The 24,236-nt window shown below is 45.4% G+C and overlaps 1 protein-coding gene across 1 annotated transcript in view; it reads left to right on the forward strand.

Annotated features, from left to right (window-relative positions):
• Window positions 1-24,236, forward strand: part of LOC141098572 (cytochrome P450 2C5-like) — a 150,970-nt gene that overhangs the window by 117,569 nt on the left and 9,165 nt on the right. The window contains exons 8-9 of the mRNA XM_073586478.1: window positions 2,977-3,161; window positions 3,300-3,441. Coding sequence (XP_073442579.1) covers window positions 2,977-3,161; window positions 3,300-3,441 — 327 coding nt within the window. The remainder of the gene's footprint in view (window positions 1-2,976; window positions 3,162-3,299; window positions 3,442-24,236) is intronic.

Here is a 24,236-nt window from a genome sequence, read left to right on the forward strand (position 1 = left end):
CCCTCCCTTCCTTTGAGGTGCACTCTGTGCGCATCTACTCCCCCTCCAACCTCCAACTGGCTGTCATCTACCGCCCCCCAGGGCCAGCCACCACCTTCTTTGACCACTTCACCACCTGGTTACTTCATTTCCTTTCCGCGGACATCCCTACTATCATCATGGGCGACTTCAACATCCCCATTGACACTTCCCTCTCAGCTGCCACTAAACTTCTATCTCTCACTTCCTCCTTCGGCCTCACTCAATGGTCTTCTACAGCCACCCACAAAGATGGCCACACACTGGACCTCATCTTCACCCGCCTCTGCTCCCTATCTAACCTCTCTAACTCACCTCTTCCTCTCTCTGACCACAACCTGCTCACATTCTCTTCCCTCTTCACTCCATGTCTACAATCCCCACCCCACAAACTTTCACACCCTCGCAGGAATCTTAAACACCTTGACCTACACTCATTCTCCGAATCCCTCCTCCCTCTTACAGATATAAGTTCCTTACACAATGCGGATGACGCTGCCGCTCTATATAACACCACAATAGCTGTAGCTTTGGAATCCGCTGCCCCACTTACACATACCAAAACTCGCAAAATCAACAGACAGCCCTGGCACACCAGCCTGACCAAAGAGCTGAGGCGAGCTTCCAGGGCTGCTGAGCGCAGATGGAAAAGATCCCACTCCAACGAGCATTTCATCGCATTCAAACAGTCCCTCACTACTTTCAAGACCACACTCGCCACAGCTAAACAAACCTACTTCTCATCTCTCATATCCTCCCTGTCTCACAACCCTAAACAGTTATTCAACACCTTCAATTCTCTCCTCCGCCCCCCAGCACCTCCTCCCTCCCCACTCATCTCAGCTGAAGACTTTGCCTCATTTTTCAAGCAGAAAATTGATAACATCAGGGACAGTTTTGGTCAACAACCCCCAGAGCCCTTCCTCCCGACTTCCCAGCCCTCCACCTTCAAAACCAACTTCTCCACCATTACAGAAGATCGACTCTCCACTCTACTCTCAAGATCACATCTCACCACCTGTGCACTCGACCCGATCCCATCCCACTTCATCCCAAACCTCACCACAGTCTTCATCCCAACCCTAACCCATCTCTTCAACCTATCACTAACAACTGGTGTTTTCCCCTCAAGCTTTAAACATGCCTCCATCACACCTATCCTCAAAAAGCCCTCTCTTGACCCATCCTCTGCATCTAGCTATCGCCCTATATCACTTCTCCCATACGCCTCCAAGCTACTGGAACAACACGTCTACCTTGAACTGTCCTCCCATCTCTCTTCTTGCTCCCTCTTCGACCGCTTACAATCTGGCTTCCGGTCACACCACTCCACTGAAACTGCCCTTACTAAGGTCACCAATGACCTCTTAACTGCCAAGAGCAAGCGACACTACTCTGTCCTCCTCCTCCTGGACCTGTCGGCTGCCTTTGACACAGTGGACCATTCCCTATTATTACAGACCCTCTCATCCCTCGGCATCACAGACTTGGCCCTCTCCTGGATCTCATCATACCTAACAGACCGGACATTCAGCGTCTCCCACTCACACACCACCTCCTCACCTCGCCCCCTATCTGTCGGAGTCCCACAAGGTTCAGTCCTAGGGCCCCTGCTGTTCTCTATTTACACCTTTGGCCTGGGACAGCTCATAGAATCTCATGGCTTTCAATATCATCTTTATGCTGATGACACACAGATCTACATCTCTGGACCAGATATCACCTCCCTACTAACCAGAATCCCTCAATGTCTGTCCACTATTTCATCCTTCTTCTCCACTAGATATCTGAAACTCAACATGGACAAAACAGAATTCATCATCTTTCCCCCATCTCACGTGACCCCCCCTACGAACCTATCAATTACAGTAAATGACTGCCCACTCTCCCCAGTCCCACAAGCTCGCTGCCTCGGAGTAATCCTTGATGCTGATCTCTCCTTCAAACCACATATCCAAACCCTTTCCACTTCCTGCCGACTTCAACTCAAAAATATTTCACGCATCCGTTCATTCCTCACCCAAGAATCTGCAAAAACCCTAGTCCATGCCCTCATCATCTCTCGCCTTGACTACTGCAACCTCATGCTCTGCGGCCTCCCCTCAAACACTCTCGCACCCCTCCAATCTATTCTAAACTCTGCTGCCCGGCTAATCCACCTGTCCCCCCGCTATTCCCCAGCTTCTCCCCTCTGCCAATCCCTTCACTGGCTCCCAATTGCCCAGAGACTCCATTACAAAACCCTAACCATGACATACAAAGCCATCCACAACTTGTCTCCTCCATACATCTGTGACCTCGTCTCCCGGTACTTTCCTGCACGCAACCTCCGATCCTCACAAGATCTCCTTCTCTACTCCCCTCTTATCTCCTCTTCCCACAATCGCATACAAGATTTCTCTCGCGCATCACCCCTACTCTGGAACTCTCTACCACAACATATCAGACTCTCACCTACCATCGAAACCTTCAAAAAGAGGCTGAAGACCCACCTCTTCCAACAAGCCTATAACCTGCAGTAACCACCGATCGACCAAACCGCTGCACGACCAGCTCTACCCTCGCCTACTGTATTATCACCCATCCCTTGAAGATTGTGAGCCCTCGCGGGCAGGGTCCTCTCTCCTCCTGTACCAGTTATGACTTGTATTGTTTAAGATTATTGTACTTGTTTTTATGTATACCCCCCTCACATGTAAAGCGCCATGGAATAAATGGCGCTATAACAATAAATAATAATAATAATAATAATAATAGTTTGGCAATAAATGGCTTCACCCAAACCACTAACCACGAGTGGAGAAAAAGTTTCGGTGTCATCATTCATGTTCTCCGAAAAAAGGCCAAGAAAGCAAAAATTAAACTTTTGAGCACAACTGTATCTTGAACTTGTACTTTGTTTTATATATTTCAGAATTTGCATTGTAACTAACAATACATTCCATTTTTACCCTTTAGAAAAAGTGCAAAATGAAATTGAAAATGTTATTGGATCTGCTCAACCTCAAGTAGAACATAGAAAGGAAATGCCATATACTGACGCTGTCATTCATGAAATTCAAAGATTTGGGGACATTGTACCTGGAAGCCTCCCACATGCCACAACTACGGACGTCACATTCAGGGGCTATAATATTCCAAAGGTTAGGAGGTTTCTTTTATAACTTAAGTCTAGACATTGTGTATGTTTTACATTGAATATTTTAATTCATTTCGTATATTTATATTTTCGTTACATTGTATATTTTGATTGTAATTTATATTACCTTTTGTTTCCCCAGGGCACGATTGTCATTCCATTACTTCACTCTGCTCTTAGAGATAAAGCTTATTTTGAGAAGCCAGAAGAGTTTTATCCTGGGCACTTTCTCGACTCAGAAGGAAAGTTTAAGAAGAACGAAGCCTTCATTCCCTTCTCATTAGGTAAATCTCTTTCTTTCATTCCCTTTTCATGGCATCATGCATTTATATAAGGTAAAGTGAATGGTATAAATTGTACCACAAAATTTGCCTTGGTTTAAATCTACTTTTGCATGCAGATCCTGTACTGCATTTACACCTTTATGTTAGTCCTGTGATCACAGCAGCATTAGTGGTTTCAATCAGTCTCTAAAGTATATCTGAAGACCAAAACCAGCATATACCTCTCAACTATGCATGCTCCCAAAGACAAAATAAACACAAGAACTGCTGCAAGAAAGTGCTTATACATAGAGGACAGTGAAGGGCGAGTAGCATTATTGCTTGGGTCTCCCTGAGCATGCTTGGGTGATCTCGGAGTATTTTGGCGTGCTCGGGAGATTTAGGTTTCGTCATCTCAGCTGCATGATTTTTGGCTGCTAGCCAGCCCGATTACATGTGGTAATTCCCTAACAAACAGGCATTCTGCACATGTAATCAGCCTGTCTAGCCGTTGCAAATCATGCAGCTGAAAGGACAAAACTAAATCTCCGAACACACCAAAATACTTGGAGACCACCCGAGCAATGAGTATACTTGCTCATCACTAATAGAGGACAAAGAAAAGGGACCACAATATATAACTTTGTTTGGAAGAAAAATCTAATAGCACTGGATGGAAAGCACTATAATGCCGAAAATAAGAATTATTTAGATATATATGCTCTATGAGCTGTTTTTGATATCTTGTGATAGATACTAGTGATGAGCGAGTATACTTGTTACTCGAGATTTCCCGAGCATGCTCAGGTGATCTCCGAGTATTTGGATGTGCGTGGAGATTTAGTTTCTGCATGACTTGTGGCTGCTAGACAACCTGAATACATGTGGGGATTTCCTAATAATCAGGCAATCCTCACATGTAATCAGGCTGTCTAGCAGCCACAAGTCATGCAGAAACTAAATCTTCGAGCACATCCAAAGACTCGGAGATCACCCGAGCATGCTCGGGAAATCTCGAGTAACAAGTATACTCGCTCATCACTAATAGATACCTAATCAAGTTGTAAAATGGATATGCAACTAGGCCATAGAATAAATATGACGTAAAAAAAACATTTAGATGTACTGACCAAAAAGGAGTCAACCTGATTCAATCCACCCTTACATTGTAACAAATAATGCGAATGCAAGATAAAATGTCTCTTACATACTTAGAGAGGATGAATAAGATGCAATAGCAAATTAGATGATTGGCCCTCTCACCCCTATGAAGTCCTGCAGGATCCCAGGTCACAGTCACCCAAAATTTTCCAGCAAGGCGACTCACAATTATATAGGTACTAAGGAATCTGATAGCATGGCTTAAAACCAGTCTGAGAACAAAGCTACAGCAAACAAGTGTATTTAACAGAATAGAAATGCAAACAAAACTAACACATATATTACTGAAATTGAAATGAGGTGCTCAACACAATATAGTAAAGAACAGCAGACTGAATAGCGGGGTGCAACTGCTAATACGAACCAGTCCAGGATCATAGAATCATAGAATCATAGAATCGTAGAGTTGGATGGGACCTCCTGGGCCATCTGGTCCAACCCCCTGCTCAAAGCAGGATTCGCTAAATCATCCCAGTCAGATGTCTGTCCAGCCTCTGTTTGAAGACTTCCATTGAAGGAGAACTCACCACTTCTCGTGGCAGCCTGTTCCACTCATTGATCACTCTAACTGTCAAAAAGTTTTTTCTAATATCTAATCTGTGTCTCCTCCCATTCAGTTTCATCCCATTGCTTCTAGTCTTTCCTTGTGCAAATGAGAATAAAGTTGATCCTTCTACAATGTGACAGCCCTTTAGATATTTGTAGACAGCTATTAAGTCTCGTCTCAGTCTTCTCTTTTGCAAACTAAACATTCCCAAATCCTGCAACCTTTCCTCATAAGACAGGGTTTGCAGACCGGTCACCAGTCTGTTCGCTCTTTTCTGAACTTGCTCCAGTTTGTTGATGTCTTTTTTAAAATGTGGTGCCCAAAACTGGACACAATATTCCAGATGAGGTCTGACCAAAGAGGAGTAGAGGGAAATAATGACTTCACGTGATCTAGACTGTATGCTTCTGTTAATACATCCTAGAATTGCATTTGCCTTTTTTGCTGCTGCATCACACTGTTGACTCATATTCAGTCTGTGATCTATTAGTATACCCAAGTCTTTTTCACATGTGCTGTCACTTAGCCCTATTCCTCCCATTCTATATATGCTTTTTCCATTTTTATTGCCCAGATGTAGTACTTTGCATTTCTCCCTGTTAAAAACCATTCTGTTAGTTGCTGCCCACTTCTCCAGTTTATTTAAATCTTTTTGAATCCTCTCTCTCTCTTCTCTAGTATTAGCTATCCCTCCTAGCTTTGTGTCATCAGCAAATTTAATCAGTTTACCCTCAATTCCTTCATCTAAATCGTTGATAAAGATGTTGAACAATACAGGGCCCAGGACAGAGCCCTGTGGTACCCCACTTGAGACATTCTTCCAACTGGATGTGCAGCCATTTACGACCACTCTTTGGGTCCGATCACTAAGCCAGTTATGAATCCACCTAACAGTTGCCTTGTCCATTCCATACTTAATCATTTTTTCAATAAGGATTGTATGAGAGACTTTGTCAAATGCTTTGCTGAAGTCAAGATATACTATATCTACAGCATTTCCTTGATCCACCCAATCAGTGATACCGTCATAGAAGGAAATTAAGTTAGTCTGACATGACTTATTAGTTACAAACCCATGCTGACTCTGTTTAATCACTTCATTCTTATCCAGGTATTGACATACATGTTGTTTAATAATTTGTTCAAAGATCTTTCCTGGTATAGAAGTCAGACTCACCGGCCTATAGTTACCTGGGTCCACCTTCTTCCCCTTTTTGAAGATAGGAACAACATTTGCTCTTCTCCAGTCTTCTGGCACTTCTCCTGTTCTCCAAGAATTTTCAAAGATTATAGAGAGGGGTTCAAAAATTTCTTCTGCTATCTCCTTCAGTACTCTGGGGTGTAATTCATCTGGACCTGGAGACTTGAATTCATTTAGGCTAGCTAAGTGTTTCCTCACTATCTTTCTGTTTATAGATATCCTGGATTCTTCTATTCCCTTAATAGGACAGTGAATAACAGTTGATGTTACATTTCCTTTCTGAGAGAAAACAGATGCAAAATAGGAATTTAAAAGTTCAGCCTTCTCAACATCCTGTCTTACCATTTCATCATTTTCATCCTGTAAAAATCCTATAGCATCTTTGACTTTTCTTTTACTTTTGACATATCCCCAAAATCCTTTATTATTGCTTTTGACATCTCTTGCAAGCCTCAATTCATTTTCAGCTTTAGCTAATCTGATTTGTGCCCTGCAGGTTCTGCAGACAGCATTATATTCTTCTTTAGATATGCCTCCCTCTTTCCATTTTATAAACATTTTTTTCTTCCTTTTTAGCATGTGCTTAAGTTCTGTGTTCATCCATCCTGGTTTCCTTAACTGCTTCCTATTCTTCCCTCTTTTCGGAATTGTTAACAACTGTGCTTTGAGAATTTCATTTTTCAAGATTTCCCATCCTTCCTGGACATTTTTGTCCAGGATATGATGCAGGAGTGCACGAGACGCTTTAAATGAGGAAGTACAGTAATGACATTAGTGAGAATGCACACAAAACTTAAACGTGAAAGTTCAGCAAAGATATTGGAGGGAATGCACACAGTACTTAAACAAGGAAGTCCAGCAATAGCTTGTTCACAAAAGCGCACGACTCTTGTTCGTGGAAGTCCAATAATACGCAGATGGAATATAGACAGGGGAAGGTCTCTATAGGTACCTTTAAGGGTTGAAAAGTCCCGCACAAGTCCCGCACCAAAGCCCAACAGACACCGTCCAAGAAGATATAAAGAATTTAGCACCTCTTACTGACCGCAGCAGTTCCCGAGGTGAGTAGCTACGCCCTAGTGTATCGGTCTATAGGTAATCCCGGTCAGGATCCAGGAGCATGCAGAAGACAGAAGGCAGCTGAACATGGCGAGGAAGACCACCGAGTATTGAACAGCAGCAGCAGGGAGTTCACCAGCAAACAGGCAGAAGCTCAGGAGCCAACAGCGCAAAATACTCAGGGACAAAGGAAAACCCGACCTGGACTTAAAGCGCAGGACAGACAGGAAGTTCCATGAAAGGGCGAGCTACTAGACTCCATCTTGGACAAGGGCAAACAGGCTCAATGGAAAATCTGGAATCCTTACAGCGACACCCATATAGGTGATTCATGCGATGTTCTTGGTGAAGTATAAGAAACATGGAGCTGCAGGTAGAGAGATCAGGGAGTCCAGCCAGTGGTGTCCACAAACACTGGTGCTTACGCTTTTGGGAAATCTCAGTATCCTTTATCAGAAGAGACTGCTAACACACTGAGGATGCTTAGATTGAGATCTCATCTCCCAAAATCTCTGGAGTTAATGTCTCAATCTGTGCATGTTCCTCCTCCTGTAGCCACTTTCCTTAAGTCCACCGCAATGAAAATGATGAGCAGCGAGCTTGACTCCGCTAACATTTTCTGGAAGCGAGAGGCTGGCTGCAGCTTTGAAATGCCAAACACCCCCTACTCCCAGCCTGGGGCCCACAGCATAACCATACACCTGCCACCACTGCCAGTTTCCAGCAACAGTGACCCTGCTTCCTTGGACATTCCACCCAAGCCGTCTCACCCAACCCCTGAGTAAGCTACTGTAAAAACGGATTATAAAATGCACCATCATTTTATCAAACATTTTTTCCTATTTTCTTCCTCAAAATTTGGAGTATGGCTTATTATCCGCAAAAAACGTTATATGCAGTTGAACCCAGAAGTTTACATGCTCTATATAAAAAGACAAATATGCATGTTTCTCTCAAAATCTGATATGAAATCAGAATAAACCATTCCTGTTTTAGATCAATTAGGATTACCATAATTATTAATATTTGCAAAATGCCAGAGTAATGAGAGGGAATGTTTTAAGACATTTTTATTACTTACTGCAAAGTTAAAACTTTACATACATCAAGATTGCTATGCCTTTAAAAAATTCTGGACTGGCCATATGATTATGTCATGTATTTGGAAACTTCTGATAGGTTTTTGGCAACATCTGAGTTAATTAAAGACACATCTGTGGATGTATTTTAATGCACACCTGAAACACTCTGCTGTTTTGTGTAGCATCATGGGAAAGTCTCAAGAAATCAACCAAGATATCAGGAAGAGAATTGTGGACTTGCACAAGTCTGGCTCACCTTTGGATACAATTTCAAGATACCTAAATGTGCCTCGTTGATCTGTGCAAACAATTTGTACCATACAAACAAGATAGGTATGTCCAGCCATCATACTGCTCAGGAAGGAGATGGGCTCTGTGTCCCAGAGATGAACATGCTTTGGTCCGACATGTGCATATCAACCCAAGGACAAAAGCAAAAGACCCTGTGAAAATGATGGCTGAAGCTGGTAAGATTGTGTCAATATCAACAGTGAAAAGAGTACTGCATCAACATGGGCTGAAAGGTCACTCTGCCAGAAAGAAGCCATTACTCCAAAAGAAACATAAAAAGCCAGATTAATGTTTGTGAATGCACACAGAAACAAAGACCTTAATTTTTGGAGATCTATCCTATGGTTTGATGAACCTAAAATTGAACTTTTTGGGCATAATGACCATCATTATGTTTGGAGGAAAGGGGAAAAGTGTGGCACTCTAGGAGTCCGGTAGCCACATTGGCATTGCCTCCCTCCAAGGGGGGTGATGTCATGCCTGGAGGCAAGGAGGGATTCATTGGCCAGGTACAACAGCATACACTTTCCTACTCCAAACCAGAAGGGGAAGCTCTAAACCCAGTTTCAGAGGAGATTTCCAGCAAGTTCTGGGCTGGTGGTGGAGTTAGTTTGGTTAGTCTGAGGGAGACAGAGAGGAGAGTGGATGTGAATGAAGGACCTGAGGAGTGGAGTTAGAGTTAAGCTCACCTCAGGGTCAAGTGCTAAAGACCGGACACCGGAGTCCATGGCTGTGTGGGTGCTGAAGCCCCAACAGCCAAATCTGGAGAGCAGGGGATTGCAGAGCCCCTGGCACCACAATAACACCTGAAGGCACAGCAGCAACAGACCAGAGCCGGAGCCACAGTGAAGTAGTGACATCTGCAACAGGCTCAAGCTGCCTGCTATACAGGCATGAGCAAAGGAACAGAAAAGAGTAGAGGACTGAGCACAGCTTTAAGCAGCAAAGACCTTAGCATACAGCACAATAGCGATGCCTACTATCAACCCACATGGCTATATGGATCCTAAACTGCTTCCAGGCTGAATGGATCTCCAATACCAGCTGTAATCAGTGCCCTGGATTAAATCACAATCTCTGAATAAAAGAGTGAAGACTGCACTTGGCTGTGTCCTCCCCTTTATTTTCTGCGACACCTGCTCTGTACTACAATCACCATCATCTCCATATATCACACTATACAGCCCTGGGACTAGCTCTACCTGTGGGGAGCTGTACCAAATCTGCTGCATTACCATTAGCCCCAGTCGTCTCAGCAGCGGCGGCTAACACCTTTATTGCCGAATACCACAGGTGGCGTCATGAACTTCAAACTACACTCACTGGCCACTTTATTAGGTACACCTGTCCAACTGTGTGTTAAGACTTAATTTCTAATCAGCCAATCACATGGCGGCAACTCAGTGCATTTAGGCATGTAGACATGGTCAAGACAATCTCCTGCAGTTCAAACCGAGCATCAGTATGGGGAAGAAAGGTGATTTGAGTGCCTTTGAACGTGGCATGATTGTTGGTGCCAGAAGGGCTGGTCTGAGAATTTCAGAAACTGCTGATCTACTGGGATTTTCACGCACAACCATCTCTAGGGTTTACAGAGAATGGTCCGAAAAAGAAAAAAAATCCAGTGAGCGGCAGTTCTGTGGCCGGAAATGCCATGTTGATGCCAGAGGTCAGAGGAGAATGGGCAGACTGGTTCGAGCTGATAGAAAGGCAACAGTGACTCAAATTGCCACCCGTTACAACCAAGGTAGGCAGAAGAGCATCTCTGAACGCACAGTGCGTCGAACTTTGAGGCAGATGGGCTACAGCAGCAGAAGACCACACTGGGTACCACTCCTCTCAGCTAAGAACAGGAAACTGAGGCTACAATTTGCACAAGCTCATCGAAATTGGACAGTAGAAGATTGGAAAAACGTTGCCTGGTCTGATGAGTCTCGATTTCTGCTGCGCCATTCGGATGGTAGGGTCAGAATTTGGCGTAAACAACATGAAAGCATGGATCCATCCTGCCTTGTATCAACGGTTCAGGCTGGTGGTGGTGGTGTCATGGTGTGGGGAATTTTTTCTGGGCACTCTTTGGGCCCCTTGGTACCAATTGAGCATCGTTGCAACGCCACAGCCTACCTGAGTATTGTTGCTGACCATGTCCATCCCTTTATGACCACAATGTACCCAACATCTGATGGCTACTTTCAGCAGGATAATGCGCCATGTCATAAAGCTCGAATCATCTCAGATTGGTTTCTTGAACATGACAATGAGTTTACTGTACTCAAATGGCCTCCTCAGTCACCAGATCTCAATCCAATAGAGCATCTTTGGGATGTGGTGGAACGGGAGATTCGCATCAGGGATGTGCAGCCGACAAATCTGCGCCAACTGTGTGATGCCATCATGTCAATATGGTCCAAAATCTCTGAGGAATGCTTCCAGCACCTTATTGAATCTCTGCCACGAAGAATTGAGGCAGTTCTGAAGGCAAAAGGGGGTCCAACCCCTTACTAGCATGGTGTACCTAATAAAGTGGCCAGTGAGTGTATATATTTCATAAACTGTGATGCATCCCTTTAAGGACCGGCCTGGTATTGAGTGCCCCACGGCCCTGGCAGGGTGCTCCAGAAGCATGGAAGCCTAAGAGCACCATCTCAACTGTGAAATACGAGGGTGGCAGCATCATGTTGTGGGGTTGTTCTGCTGCAGGAGGGACTGGTGCACTTCACAAAATAGATAGCATCATGAGAAAAGATGATTATGTGGCAAAAGTGAAGCAACATCTCAAGACATCAGCCAGGAAGTGAAAGCTTGGCGGAAATGGATACTTCAAATGGACAATGACCAGAAGCATACTGCCAACATGGTAACAAAGTATTTTAAGGATAGCAAAGTCAATGTTTTGGAGTGGCCATCACAATGCCCTTATCTCAATCCTATTGAAAAAAAATGAAAAAAGCATGTACAGAATGGGAGGAATAGGGCTAAGCAATAGCACATGGGAAAAAGACTTGGGTATACTAATAGATCACAGACTGAATAAGAGTCAACAGTGTGTTGCAGCAGCAAAAAAGGCAAATGCAATTCTAGGATGTATTAACAGAAGCATACAGTCTAGATCACGTGAAGTCGTTATTGCCCTCTACTCCTCTTTGTTCAGACCTCATCTGGAATATTGTGTCCAGTTTTGGGCACCACATTTTAAAAAAGACATCAACAAACTGGAGCAAGTTCAGAAAAGAGCGACCAGAATGGTGACTGGTCTGCAAACCCTGTCTTATGAGGAAAGGTTGCAGGATTTGGGAATGTTTAGTTTTCAAAAGAGAAGACTGAGAGGAGACTTAATAGCTGTCTACAAATATCTAAAGGGCTGTCACATTGTAGAAGGATCATCTTTATTCTCATTTGCACAAGGAAAGACTAGAAGCAATGGGATGAAACTGAATGGGAGGAGACACAGATTAGATATTAGAAAAAACTTTTTGACAGTTAGAGTGATCAATGAGTGGAACAGGCTGCCACGAGAAGTGATGAGTTCTACTTCAATGGAAATCTTCAAATAGAGGCTGGACAGACATCTGACTGGGATGATTTAGCGAATCCTGCTTTGAGCAGGGGGTTGGACCAGATGGCCCAGGAGGTCCCTTCCAACTCTACGATTCTATGATTCTATGATTCTATGAAAATGTTTGGGAAAAGCTGAGAAGGCCGGTGTGAGCAATGTAACCTACAAACCTGGATCAGTTACACCAGTTTTGTGAGGAGGAATGGGCCCAAATTCCGACAAACTTTTTTGAGAAGCTTGTGGAAAGAAATCCCAAAGATTTGACCCAAGTCATTCAGTTTAAAGGGAATTTGTCACCCCTTTTTTGAGATATCCTATAATGATATCATTCAGTTGTGTGTCACGGATTCTCTTAGTACTTTTGCTTCCCCCTGACCCCGCACCTTTCATGCATAAATACCTTGTTTATATTGGTTCAGATGTATGTAAATTTCCGCTGTCCGGTCTGCTGAGCGGGGCTTATTCAACTGCTCCCCCCTCCCTGTCTTGCTCTACACAAGAAGAAATGCGTAGAGCAAGACAGGGGGGGGGGCAGGTGAATAAGCCCCGCCCAGCAGACCGGACAGCAGCAGTTTACATACATTTGAACCGATATAAACAAGGTATTTATGCATAAAAGGTGCGGGGTCAGGGGGAAGCAAAAGTACTAAGAGAATCTTTATGTGACACACAACTGAATGATATCATTATATGATATCTCAAAAAAGGGGTGACAGATTCCCTTTAAGGACAATAGCACCAAATACTAATGAAATGTATGTAAACTTTTGACTTTGTGCTAAATAATAAAAATACCTTAAAACGTTCTCTCTCTCATTATTCTGGAATTTGGGAAATATTAATAATTATGGTAATCCTAATTGACCTTAAAAGAGAAAAAGTTTATTCTGATTTCATGTCAGATATTGAGAAAAAACATACAGATGTGTTTTTTAATATAGCGTATGAAAACTTCTGGTTTCAACTGTAATATTAATATGATTATAATATATCAAGCGCTTTGGTTTCAAGCAAATAAATGAGACCTATGGATTGGGAGACAGGAGCGTTCAACTCTTGCCTGAGTGCATGCACCACAGCAAAGTATAGATGCAGTAGAAAGTATAGGCTTTCTACTGCATCCATGCTCCGCTATTTAGAAGCAACAAGCTCCTGACTACTGAGCTGTGGCCCTTGACTGAACTTTTCAGAGTTAGGCTGTGTGCCCACAATGCGATTTTTAAGGGTTTTTGCCACGATTTTCGGCGCGAAAACGCTGCGAAAACGTTTAAAAATCGTGTACAGAATGTACCCCATGCATTCCTATGGCATTCCACACATGCTATGCTAATGCTGCGCTTTTTTCTGCGGCGGAATCGCATCTCAGAAAAAATTGCAGCATGGTCATTCTTTTGTGCGGAATCGCAAAGAATTGCCGTGATTTCGCACCCATAGGAATGCATGAGAATCGCTTACTTCCCGCATGTGGCTATGCCCACCATGTGCGAAGTTAAGCGTCTCATGTGCGGTTGGTACCCACGGTGTGGAGGAGAGGAGACTGTCCTCCAGGCCCTGGGTACCATACCCCTGTAAAAAAAAGAATAAAAAATTAAAAATCGGGGTATATTTACCTTGCGACGTCCCGTGCTGCATTCCCAGGCCTCAGCGTTCCCAGTAATGCCTTGCGGCAAGGTCCTGCGATGATGTAGTCTCACGTGACTCTATCGGTCTCGCGAGATCGCTATAGTAACGCGAGACCAACGTCATCACAGGTCTCGCAAGGTATCGCTGGGAACGCTGAGGCCTGGGAATGCAGCGCGGGACGTCGGAAGGTAAATATACCCCGATTTTTTATTTTTTTATCATTTTTAATATTTTATCTTTTACTATTGATGCCGCATAGGCAGCCTCAATAGTAAAAATCTGGTCACACTCGTCAAACACTATGTTTGACGAGTGTGACCAACCTGTCATTCACTTTCCAAGCGATGCTTCAAATCGCTTGGAAAGTGCTTAAATATCGCACGCGAAAATCGCGGCAAAATCGAGAACATAATCGCGGTGAAATCGCGCGGAAAAAAACTCGCGATTTCTGGGAAGGAGTCCGATTTTTAGTGTGCGTTTTAAAACGCTACGTGGGCACATAGCCTTAATGGTCCTAATCTATATATAAAAAACTGAGGGTAAGCTTGTGTGTGTGTGTCTGTGTATCGAGCCACACCCACCACACATAGTCCCACCCACTCCACATGCAGAATGCGCCGTGCAGCCTTTCTGGGATTGATGCTGTGTGTGGATGGATCCTTGCAGCCCATGATGTGCAATCAAGCACCAGGATACAGATTATTGGTTGAGGGGAGGATAATGCCTGGAGGGTGGCTATGGCACAAGCAGGGTGCCAATTGCCTGGGTGGGGGTGCTGCAGAGCTGTTCACTGACTGTGGTGCTGCAAGTGTAGTGCCAGCTCTGCCCACGTCAGCCTCACTATGTACAAGAAGAGCGGCACTGTGTTATGATTGAGTCACCGGAGGAGGAAAAACAAGGGCTAAGTCCAGAAAACCAGAGAGGTTGGTAACTAGCGGATTGCAGACCCCTAATCCTGTACACCACAACTAACAGTAGCCGTGGGGGGTTCCTACGATGCCCTAGACCCCTCGTCACAGCCAGAGCACTACATAAGCCTAAAGAAAGAAAAGGGAAATCTAAACTGCCCCAGAGCAGACCCCAAAGCAATAGGCAGCCCCCAACATGTATTGTCGGTGAAAACAGATGAAAGCACAAACACAGACAGAAAGACAGGCTGAGCAAACGATGGGGCCCATCTAACTAGATAGGACAGGACAGAAAAGATGCTGGCTGCGATCCGCAAAAAACCATATCAAAATCATGTCCAACACGTCTGATAGAAAAGGCCCTGAAGTCACTAGACTTCAAAATCACTATATCAGCACTCAGGTATATTCTGAAGACAGAGCAAAAGGATCTACTGATCAGAGACAAAAATGGAGGTCAGCCCGTCCCAACCCGGGCAGGCTGAAAACAAACACTAAGTAAGCGGACAATATCTCAAGGAAAAAATAGCAGAGCAACACTTAGCTTTTAGCAGACAGAAACTGGACTGGATACAAGCGCTCAGAGCTGAAAGGATCACCAGCAACCCTGCAGGGCGTCGGCTGACTTATATCCACTCAGTAATTCCGGATGTCCAATCATCTTCTATGTGATCTGATGATAGGTTCTTCCTATCCAGATCACTTTCACCACCTGCTTTCACCAGCAGAGGGAGTTCCTCAGACATCAGAGGTGCAGGAGAAAATGATCTCATAACAGTACCTCCCCCTTGAAGAGGGGTCACCGAACCCTCATCCACGCCACCAGGGCGATCAGGATGGGTCCGATGAAAAGCAAGAACCAACCTTTCGGCATGAATATCGGATGTAGGGACCCAAGAATTATCCTCCTGGCCATAACCCTTCCATTTAACCAAATACTGAAGTCTCCGTCTAGCCAGACGAGAATCCAGTATCTTCTCAACCTCATATTCCACATTACCTTCAACCAATACAGGGTCAGGAGGTGCCACCACAGGAACTACTGGCTCAACAAACCTCTTTAACAGAGACTTATGAAACACGTTATGGATCTTGAATGTAGCAGGAAGAGCCAATCGAAAAGAGAATGGATTCAGAAGCTCCAAAATCTTATAAGGTCCAATAAGTCTAGGTTTAAACTTTGGAGAAGCCACCTTCATAGAGATATTCTTTGATGACAACCAAACCATATCACCCACCTTAAACCGGGGACCAATGGTCCTATGCCGGTTGGAAAACCGCTGGGCCCTTTCCTGGGAGAGAGACAACTTATCCACCACTTGGTCCCAGATCTGGTGCATCCACCTGCCCTGAAGAGAATCGAGGATGAAACCCAAAGTTACAAAAAAAAGGTGACATCAAAGTGGCCGAACTAGCTCTATTATTTAAAGCAAATTCGGCCAAGGGCAAAAATGAAACCCAATCATCCTGATCAGCAGAAATAAAACATCTCAAATACGACTCCAAAGTCTGGTTTGTTCTCTCCATCTGCCCATTGGTCTGAGGATGAAACGCAGAGGAGAAGGACAGCTGAATTCCCAGCTTGGAACAGAAAGTCCTCCAAAATCTAGAAACAAACTGAACTCCTCTGTCAGATACAATGTTCTCTGAAATCCCGTGCAAGCGAACCACCTGTTGCAAAAACAAGGGCATCAACTCTGAAGAAAATGGCAACTTAGAGAGTGGTACAAGATGGACCGTCTTAGAGAATATATCACAAATCACCCAAAATAACAGTCATTCTCTGAAAGACAGGCATATCAGAGATAAAATCCATTGAAATATGGGCAATGGCCTCCTGGGCACCGGCAAAGGCATCAACAACCCACCGGAGCGAGAACAAGGTTTAGACCGGGAGCACGACCCACAGGACTGCACAAAATTCCTGACATCACGAGACAAGGCGGGCCACCAAAAAGTATGACTCACCAAATCTCTAGTACCAAAAATACCTGGATGACCAGCCAATGCGGAGCAATGAACCTCAGACATCACTCTCTTCCTCCACTGGTCAGGAACATACAATTGGACAACGCTCAGGTTTGCCCTCCTGAAACTCTTCCAGAGCAAGTCTCAAATCGGGCGAGATAGCAGAAACAACCACCCCCCACCCAAGATGGTAGCAGGCTTGGTCACAACAGGAGAATCAGCAAAGAAACTCCTAGAGAGGGCGTCAGCCTTGACATTCTTAGTGCCCGGAAGAAAAGATACCACAAAATCAAAACGTGTGAAAAACAGGGCCCACCTAGCCTGTCTAGGATTCAAGCGTTTGGCCGACTCAAGGTAGATCAAATTCTTGTGGTCAGTAAGGACCACGACTTGATGTCTAGCTCCCTCCAACCAATGTCTCCACTCCTCAAATGCCCATTTCATGGCTAACAGTTCCCGATTCCCCACTTCATAGTTACGTTCAGATGGGGAGAACTTTTGGGAAAAGAAAGCACAGGGATTCATCTTAGATGTTACAGGATCCTTTTGGGACAAAACAGCTCCTGCACCAATCTCAGAAGCGTCCATCTCTACCTGAAACGGGAGTGAGACATCAGGTTGCCGCAAAACCGGAGCAGAAGTGAACCTTCGCTTCAGCTCCTGAAAGGAAGAAACAGCCTCTGGAGACCAATTCAGCACATCAGCACCCTTCTTAGTCAAATCAGTCAATGGTTTGTCAATACCAGAAAAATTAGCTATAAATTTACGATAAAAATTAGCAAAACCCAAAAACTTCTGGAGAGCCTTCAAAGAAGTGGGCTGAACCCAATCATAAATGGCCTGTACCTTGGCAGGGTCCATTTCAATAGTTGACGGAGACAAAATAAATCCCAAAAATGAAATCCTCTGTACCCCAAAAAGGCATTTCGATCCCTTGACATACAGGGAATTCTCCCTCAAAATCCGGAACACAGTCCGAACATGTTCCACATGAGAATCCCAATCCCTGGAAAAGATCAAAATATCATCCAGATAGATGATCAAAAACTTATCCACAAAGTCCCGGAAAATATCATTCATGAAGGATTGGAAGACAGAAGGGGCATTAGTGAGCCCAAAAGGCATCACCAGGTACTCAAAATGTCCCTCCGGAGTATTAAACGTCGTCTTCCATTCATCCCCATGCTTAATGCGAATAAGATTATACGCCCCCCTAAGGTCAAGCTTGGTAAACCAGCAAGCACCTTTAACTCTGGAGAATAGATCAGAAATCAGGGGTAACGGATACTGATATTTAACAGTAATCTTGTTGAGGGAACGATAGTCAATACAAGGCCTCAATGAACCATCTTTCTTGGCTATGAAAAAAAACCCAGCACCTGAGGGGGAAGAGGATGGTCTAATATGACCCTTCTCCAACGCCTCCTTAATATAGGATCGCATAGCCTCGTGCTCGGGTACAGACAAATTGAAATGTCGACCCTTGGGAAACTTACACCCAGGTTTCAGCTCAATTGCACAGTCATAACTCCTATGAGGAGGCAAAGATGCAGAATCATTCTCACTAAATACATCATAAAAATCAGCCAAATAGTCAGGAACATCATGCGACTGGGGAGAGGTGGAGAAAACAGGAGCGTCGCTAAGGGCGCACCGACAACCCCAACTTACCACAGACAAAGATTTCCAATCTAAAACTGGATTATGAATTTGCAACCAGGGAAACCCCAAAACAATGGTATCATGCAAATTATGCAACACCAAAAGTCTGCAATTTTCTTGATGGTCTGGGGCGACCCGCATCACCACCTGAGTCCAAAACTGAGGTTTATTCCTCGCCAAAGGAGTAGCATCAATACTCCTCAAAGGGATAGGTGTTCGCAGAGGTGCCATAGGAAACCCACAACGTTTAGCAAAATCCAAGTCCATCAGGTTCAGAGCAGCTCCGGAATCCACAAAGGCCTTGGCGGAAAATGTGGACAAGGAACAGATCAGAGTAATTGCTAGAAGAAACTTAGGTTGAACACCACCCACAGCAAATGTATGTGCAAAACGTTTCTCTCGTTTAGGGCAGACAGAAATCATATGAGAGGCATCTCCACAAAAAAACACAGCTTATTACGCCTTCTGAACTCCTGACGTTGCCCCCTAGACAAAACTCTATCACATTGCATAGGTTCAGATATTTGTTCAACAGGTGACAACACTTCTCGTGCAGTTTTGCGTTCACGCAAACGCCGATCAACCTGAATGGCCAATGACATAGAATCGTCAAGACCAGAGAGAACAGGAAATCCCACCATGGTATCTTTTACGGTTTCTGACAAACCCTTCCGAAAGAGGGCTGCCAAAGCACCATCATTCCAGGTAGCAAGGACCGCCCACGTTTGGAATTTTTGACAGTACAACTCTGCAGAATCCCGACCCTGGCTCAATGCCAACAGGGCCTTTTCAGCCTGATCAATAGCATTAGGTTCATCATACAACAACCCCAAGGCTTGGAAAAATGCGTTCACATTAGTCAGGATTAGAGTTGAGCAAAACGGGTCGAAAAATTTCAAAAGTCGTCGACTTTTGGCAAAGTCGGGTTTCATGAAACGAAACCCGACCCTAGGATGAGGTCGGCCACGAGGTCGGCGACTTACGCGCCAAAGTCGCGTTTCAAAAGTTTGCTTTGCGCTCTTTTTCAGCCAATCAGGATCCACGGACACTGTGGGCAACGTGATGACATAGGCAGGGGTCACCACCATCTTTCAGAAGGGCATGCAAGTGATTGGCTTGCTTTGGTGGGCGTCACAGGGGGTATAAAAAGGCGTGCCATCTTACTTCTGCCGATCTTAGCATAGGGAGAGGTTGCTGCTGATTCTGTAGGGAGAGCGTTAGGCAGGGAAGAAGAAACAAAAATTGCTTCTGCTGCTAGCGATTTTGTCTGTACAACACACCAGTCACTGTGTGTGCAGTGCAAGGGGAGGCTATATTTTGGTGGATCAGCGGTGTTGGTTGTTAGGCTGCCTTCTAAGGCTTCCTGATGGCTACATTGCTTTTTACCCACTGCTCTGCAAACTGCTTTTTTAAAAGCAATCCCAATTTTTTTTTTTTTGTCCTGCTGAGGTACTGAGCGTGCATTTTTTTCACACCATACAGCGGTGCACACTCCTCACACAGTACCGTGTAACGGCTGTTATCACAGCCACAGTGAAGCTATCTGTGTGTCACTCCGTGAGAATAAGTCGAGGACATGTTCTGTTCTTACAGACCTGCACCTTCTAGTTTTGTCTAGCTTTCAAACAGTTAAATATATTTGCTGTTTGATCCCATTCGAAACTATAGAGAGACAGCGTGTGTCAGTCCGTATACTTAAAAAACACGGAGCTTGACAATTTTACGTACACCGGACAGCCGTGTACGTGCACGCTCCTCTCAGTACCGTGTAACGGCTGTTATCACGGCCACAGTGAAGCTATCCGTGTGTCACTCTGTGAGAATAAGTCGAGGACATGTTCCGTTCTTACAGACCTGCACCTTCTAGTTTTGTCTAGCTTTAAAACAGTTAAATATATTTGCTGTTTGATCCCATTCAAAACTATAGAGAGACAGTGTGTGTCAGTCCGTATACTTAAAAAACACGGAGCTTGACAATTTTACGTACACCGGACAGCCGTGTACGTGCACGCTCCTCTCAGTACCGTGTAACGGCTGTTATCACGGCCACAGTGAAGCTATCTGTGTGTCACTGTGGAAGGATAAGTGGAGGACTTGTTCCGTTCTTACAGACCTACACTCTAGGGAGATTCCTATTCTGCCCAACTCTATATACACCTTGTAGTTTGTGATACACTAGCCAATTTCTGCCTGTGACATAGCGCTGTGATATTCAGTGGGCCTCACACAATCCAAAAGTGTACAGTGTCCACTAGTGTGTGCAGAAATTCAAAATGTCCGTGATCCTGTACTCACTTTTTTCACACCTGTGCCATCGAGCCTGTGATAGAGCGCTCTGATATTCAGTGGGCCTCACACAATCCATAAGTGTCCAGTGTCCACAAGTGTGTGCAGAAATTCAAAATCTCCGTGATCCTGTAGTCACTTTTTTCACACCTGTGCCATCGAGCCTGTGACAGAGCGCTCTGATATTCAGTGGGCCTCACACAATCCATAAGTGTCCAGTGTCCACAAGTGTGTGCAGAAATTCAAAATCTCCGTGATCCTGTAGTCACTTTTTTCACACCTGTGCCATCGAGCCTGTGACAGAGCGCTCTGATATTCAGTGGGCCTCACGCAATCCATAAGTGTCCAGTGTCCACAAGTGTGTGCAGAAATTCAAAATCTCCGTGATCCTGTAGTCACTTTTTTCACACCTGTGCCATCGAGCCTGTGACAGAGCGCTCTGATATTCAGTGGGCCTCAGACAATCCATAAGTGTCCAGTGTCCACAAGTGTGTGCAGAAATTCAAAATCTCCCCTGTCCTATAGACACCTTGTACCTTGTTTTACATTACTATATAGTTTGTTGGATTTTGTCTACATTTCTACCAAAAATGAGGAAGGCTGGTGAAAGAGGCCGTGTAATTGGGCGGGGGTTGGCAGCTGGTAATGATGGTGTTGGTGGTGGATCTGATGGTAGTGGCAAAAGCAAAATACGACCGAATGCAGGAGGTGTTGAGCCTGCATCATCGTCTGGCTCCACAAGGCCTCGAAGGCTTACTTTTCTAGGAGTTGGCAAACTGCTTTTAAAGCCAGAGCTGCAGGAAAAAGTTTTGGCTTACATGGCTGACTCAGCCTCCAGCTCTATCGCCTCCTCTTCTGAAGTTGTAAAAAGTAAAAGCACTGAGTCGTCATTGGAGGCTCATGTTCATGAACCACACCTTTCCTTGTGTCCTTCACCCCAACCAAGATTGAAGGATGACGCAGGCCATACTACTGATTACTCCATGGAGCTGTTTTCACATACCATGCCTGGATTACCAAGTGAAATGGTGAATTACCCAGGCCAAGATGAATCTGACATGGAGTGCACTGATGCACAGCCACTGATAGATGATTCTGCTGGTACATTCACTCAGAGCACTACATTGTCCTCGCAGTGTACAGAGCCAGATTCTGACCCTGATGAGACTCAGGTGCCCCTTCCCGCACACTATACCACCATACACGGTGACACAGAGGAAGGTGCACATGACATTGAAGAGGAGGTGATGGATGACCCAGTTGTTGACCCACATTGGCATCCATTGGGGGAAGAGGGTGCTGCTTCCAATAGCTCAGATGAGGAGCATCCACAGCAGACATCGACATCGCAACAGCTGTTATCTGGCAGGCACGGAGCACTCCAAAGACAGGTTCCAAAAATCAAAAGAGTTGCTGGACAGCTTGTCCAGAGGGTCAAAATATCACAGCGTGCTAGGCCGCAAAATGTCTGCCAAAGTAGGAAGAGTGCAGTGTGGCTCTTTTTTGAACAAAATCCTCATGATCAGGCTAAGGTTATCTGTAAGAAGTGCGCAAAGACCTTTAGCCGAGGGAAAAATCGGAAAAATTTGAATACCAGTTGCATGCTTAGACATTTAACCACCATGCACTTGCAAGCATGGACACAACACCAAACCTCAAGTACCACATGTGCAACTGATCACAAAGAAGGTAGTCAGCAATGCTACATTGTTTCCCCCACTGTAAGCCCACCGGTCAGCACAGCAGCAAATGTTGAGGTGTCGTTGCAAGGCCACAGCAGTCAGGGAATCCTACTGTTATATCAACAAAATACTGAATCTAGGCCATCAGAAAGAACACCAACTCCATCACCATCATCAACCCTCTCTCAGTCCACCCTGTCCACCGCTACTTCCACCATATGCAGCTCTAAAGTCCAGCTCACCCTCCCAGACGCTATGAGTAGGTCAAGAAAGTACTCAGTCTCTCATCCGCGTACACTGGGTTTGAACGCCCACATTGCCAAACTGATCTCCTTTGAGATGATGCCCTATCGGTTGGTGGAAAGCACAGCTTTCCGCGAACTCATGGCCTATGCAGTACCACGCTATGACCTACCCAGTCACCACTTCTTCTCTCGCAAAGCCATCCCAGCCCTCCACCATCATGTGAAAGACCGCATTGTCCATGCACTCAAGCAGTCAGTGAGTGGAAAGGTGCACCTCACAACTGATGCATGGTCCAGTCAGCATTTCCAGGGCCGTTATGTGTCCATCACTGCGCACTGGGTTAATGTGGTGGATGCAGGGTCCACAGGGGACAGCGGTGGTGGGACAGTGCTGCCTAGCCCACGGTATAGGAAACAGTTGGCTGTAGGCGTTCGATCCTCCTACTCCTCCTCCTCCTCCTCCAGAAGCGAAAGCTCGTCCACAGAGCGCAGTCGTACGAGCACTCCATCTGCAGCTGCCACTGTTGCACAAGAGGTGTCCCCCTATCGAGCAGCTAGTGGAAAGCGTCAGCAGGCTGTGTTGCAGATGATGTGTTTGACAGACACACCGCCGAGGTGCTGGCCGACTACTTTCAGCGACAAACTGAGTCATGGCTGGGCAGTGTACATCTTGAGGCAGGCAAGGTAGTTAGTGATAACGGCCGTAATTTTGTGGCAGCCATAGCCCTTTCAAAACTCAGCCACATAACTTACTTGGCTCACACCTTGAACCTGGTGGTGCAGTGCTTCCTTAAAAATTATCCGGAGTTAACAGCCCTGCTCCAGAAGGTGCGAAGACTGTGCGCGCACATCCGCCGGTCGCCTGTACACTCCATTCGTATGCAGAAGCTGCAGCGATTGCTCCACCTTCCCAACCACCGCCTCATTATCGACATTGCAACAAGGTAGAACTCCACCCTGCACATGGTTGAGCGGCTGTGCGAGCAGAGGCAGGCCATAATGCATTTGTGGGAGGATACACGGCCAGGCACTTTGAGTGCAGACATGGAGTTGACAGGTGTGCAGTGGTCGAAGCTGAAAGACCTCTGTAAAGTCCTTCCGTGTTTTGAGGAATGCACACGGCTGGTAAGCACAGACGACGCCATCCTAAGCATGAGCATCCCACTTATGCGTCTGCTCATGCAAACTTTGACGCACCTTAAGGAGCAGGCGACTGCAGCCAATGTTGACGAGGAGGGAATCCTTGATGACATTCAGCCATTGTCTGCTCAGGGACCTCTCCTGGACGAGGTGGAGGAAGAAGAGGAGGAGGAGGATGATGATGGGGATGATCACTTAGGGGAGGAGGATGCATCTCATGGGGCAAGTGAAAATGTTGGCGTGGCAAGGTCTGGTACAGGGTTTGTGCGTGACTGGAGGGATGTGGATTTGCCAGAAAGTGCTCCTCCACCCAGCACTCGCAGTGCATCATTGACACCGGGAACATTGGCCCACATGTCAGATTATGCCTTGCAGATCCTAAAAAGGGACCCCCGCATTGCCAAA

Source organism: Dendrobates tinctorius, unplaced genomic scaffold, assembly GCF_039654945.1.
Source record: "Dendrobates tinctorius isolate UK_male_01 unplaced genomic scaffold, ASM3965494v1 ptg000093l, whole genome shotgun sequence".
NCBI lineage: Eukaryota > Metazoa > Chordata > Amphibia > Anura > Dendrobatidae > Dendrobates > Dendrobates tinctorius.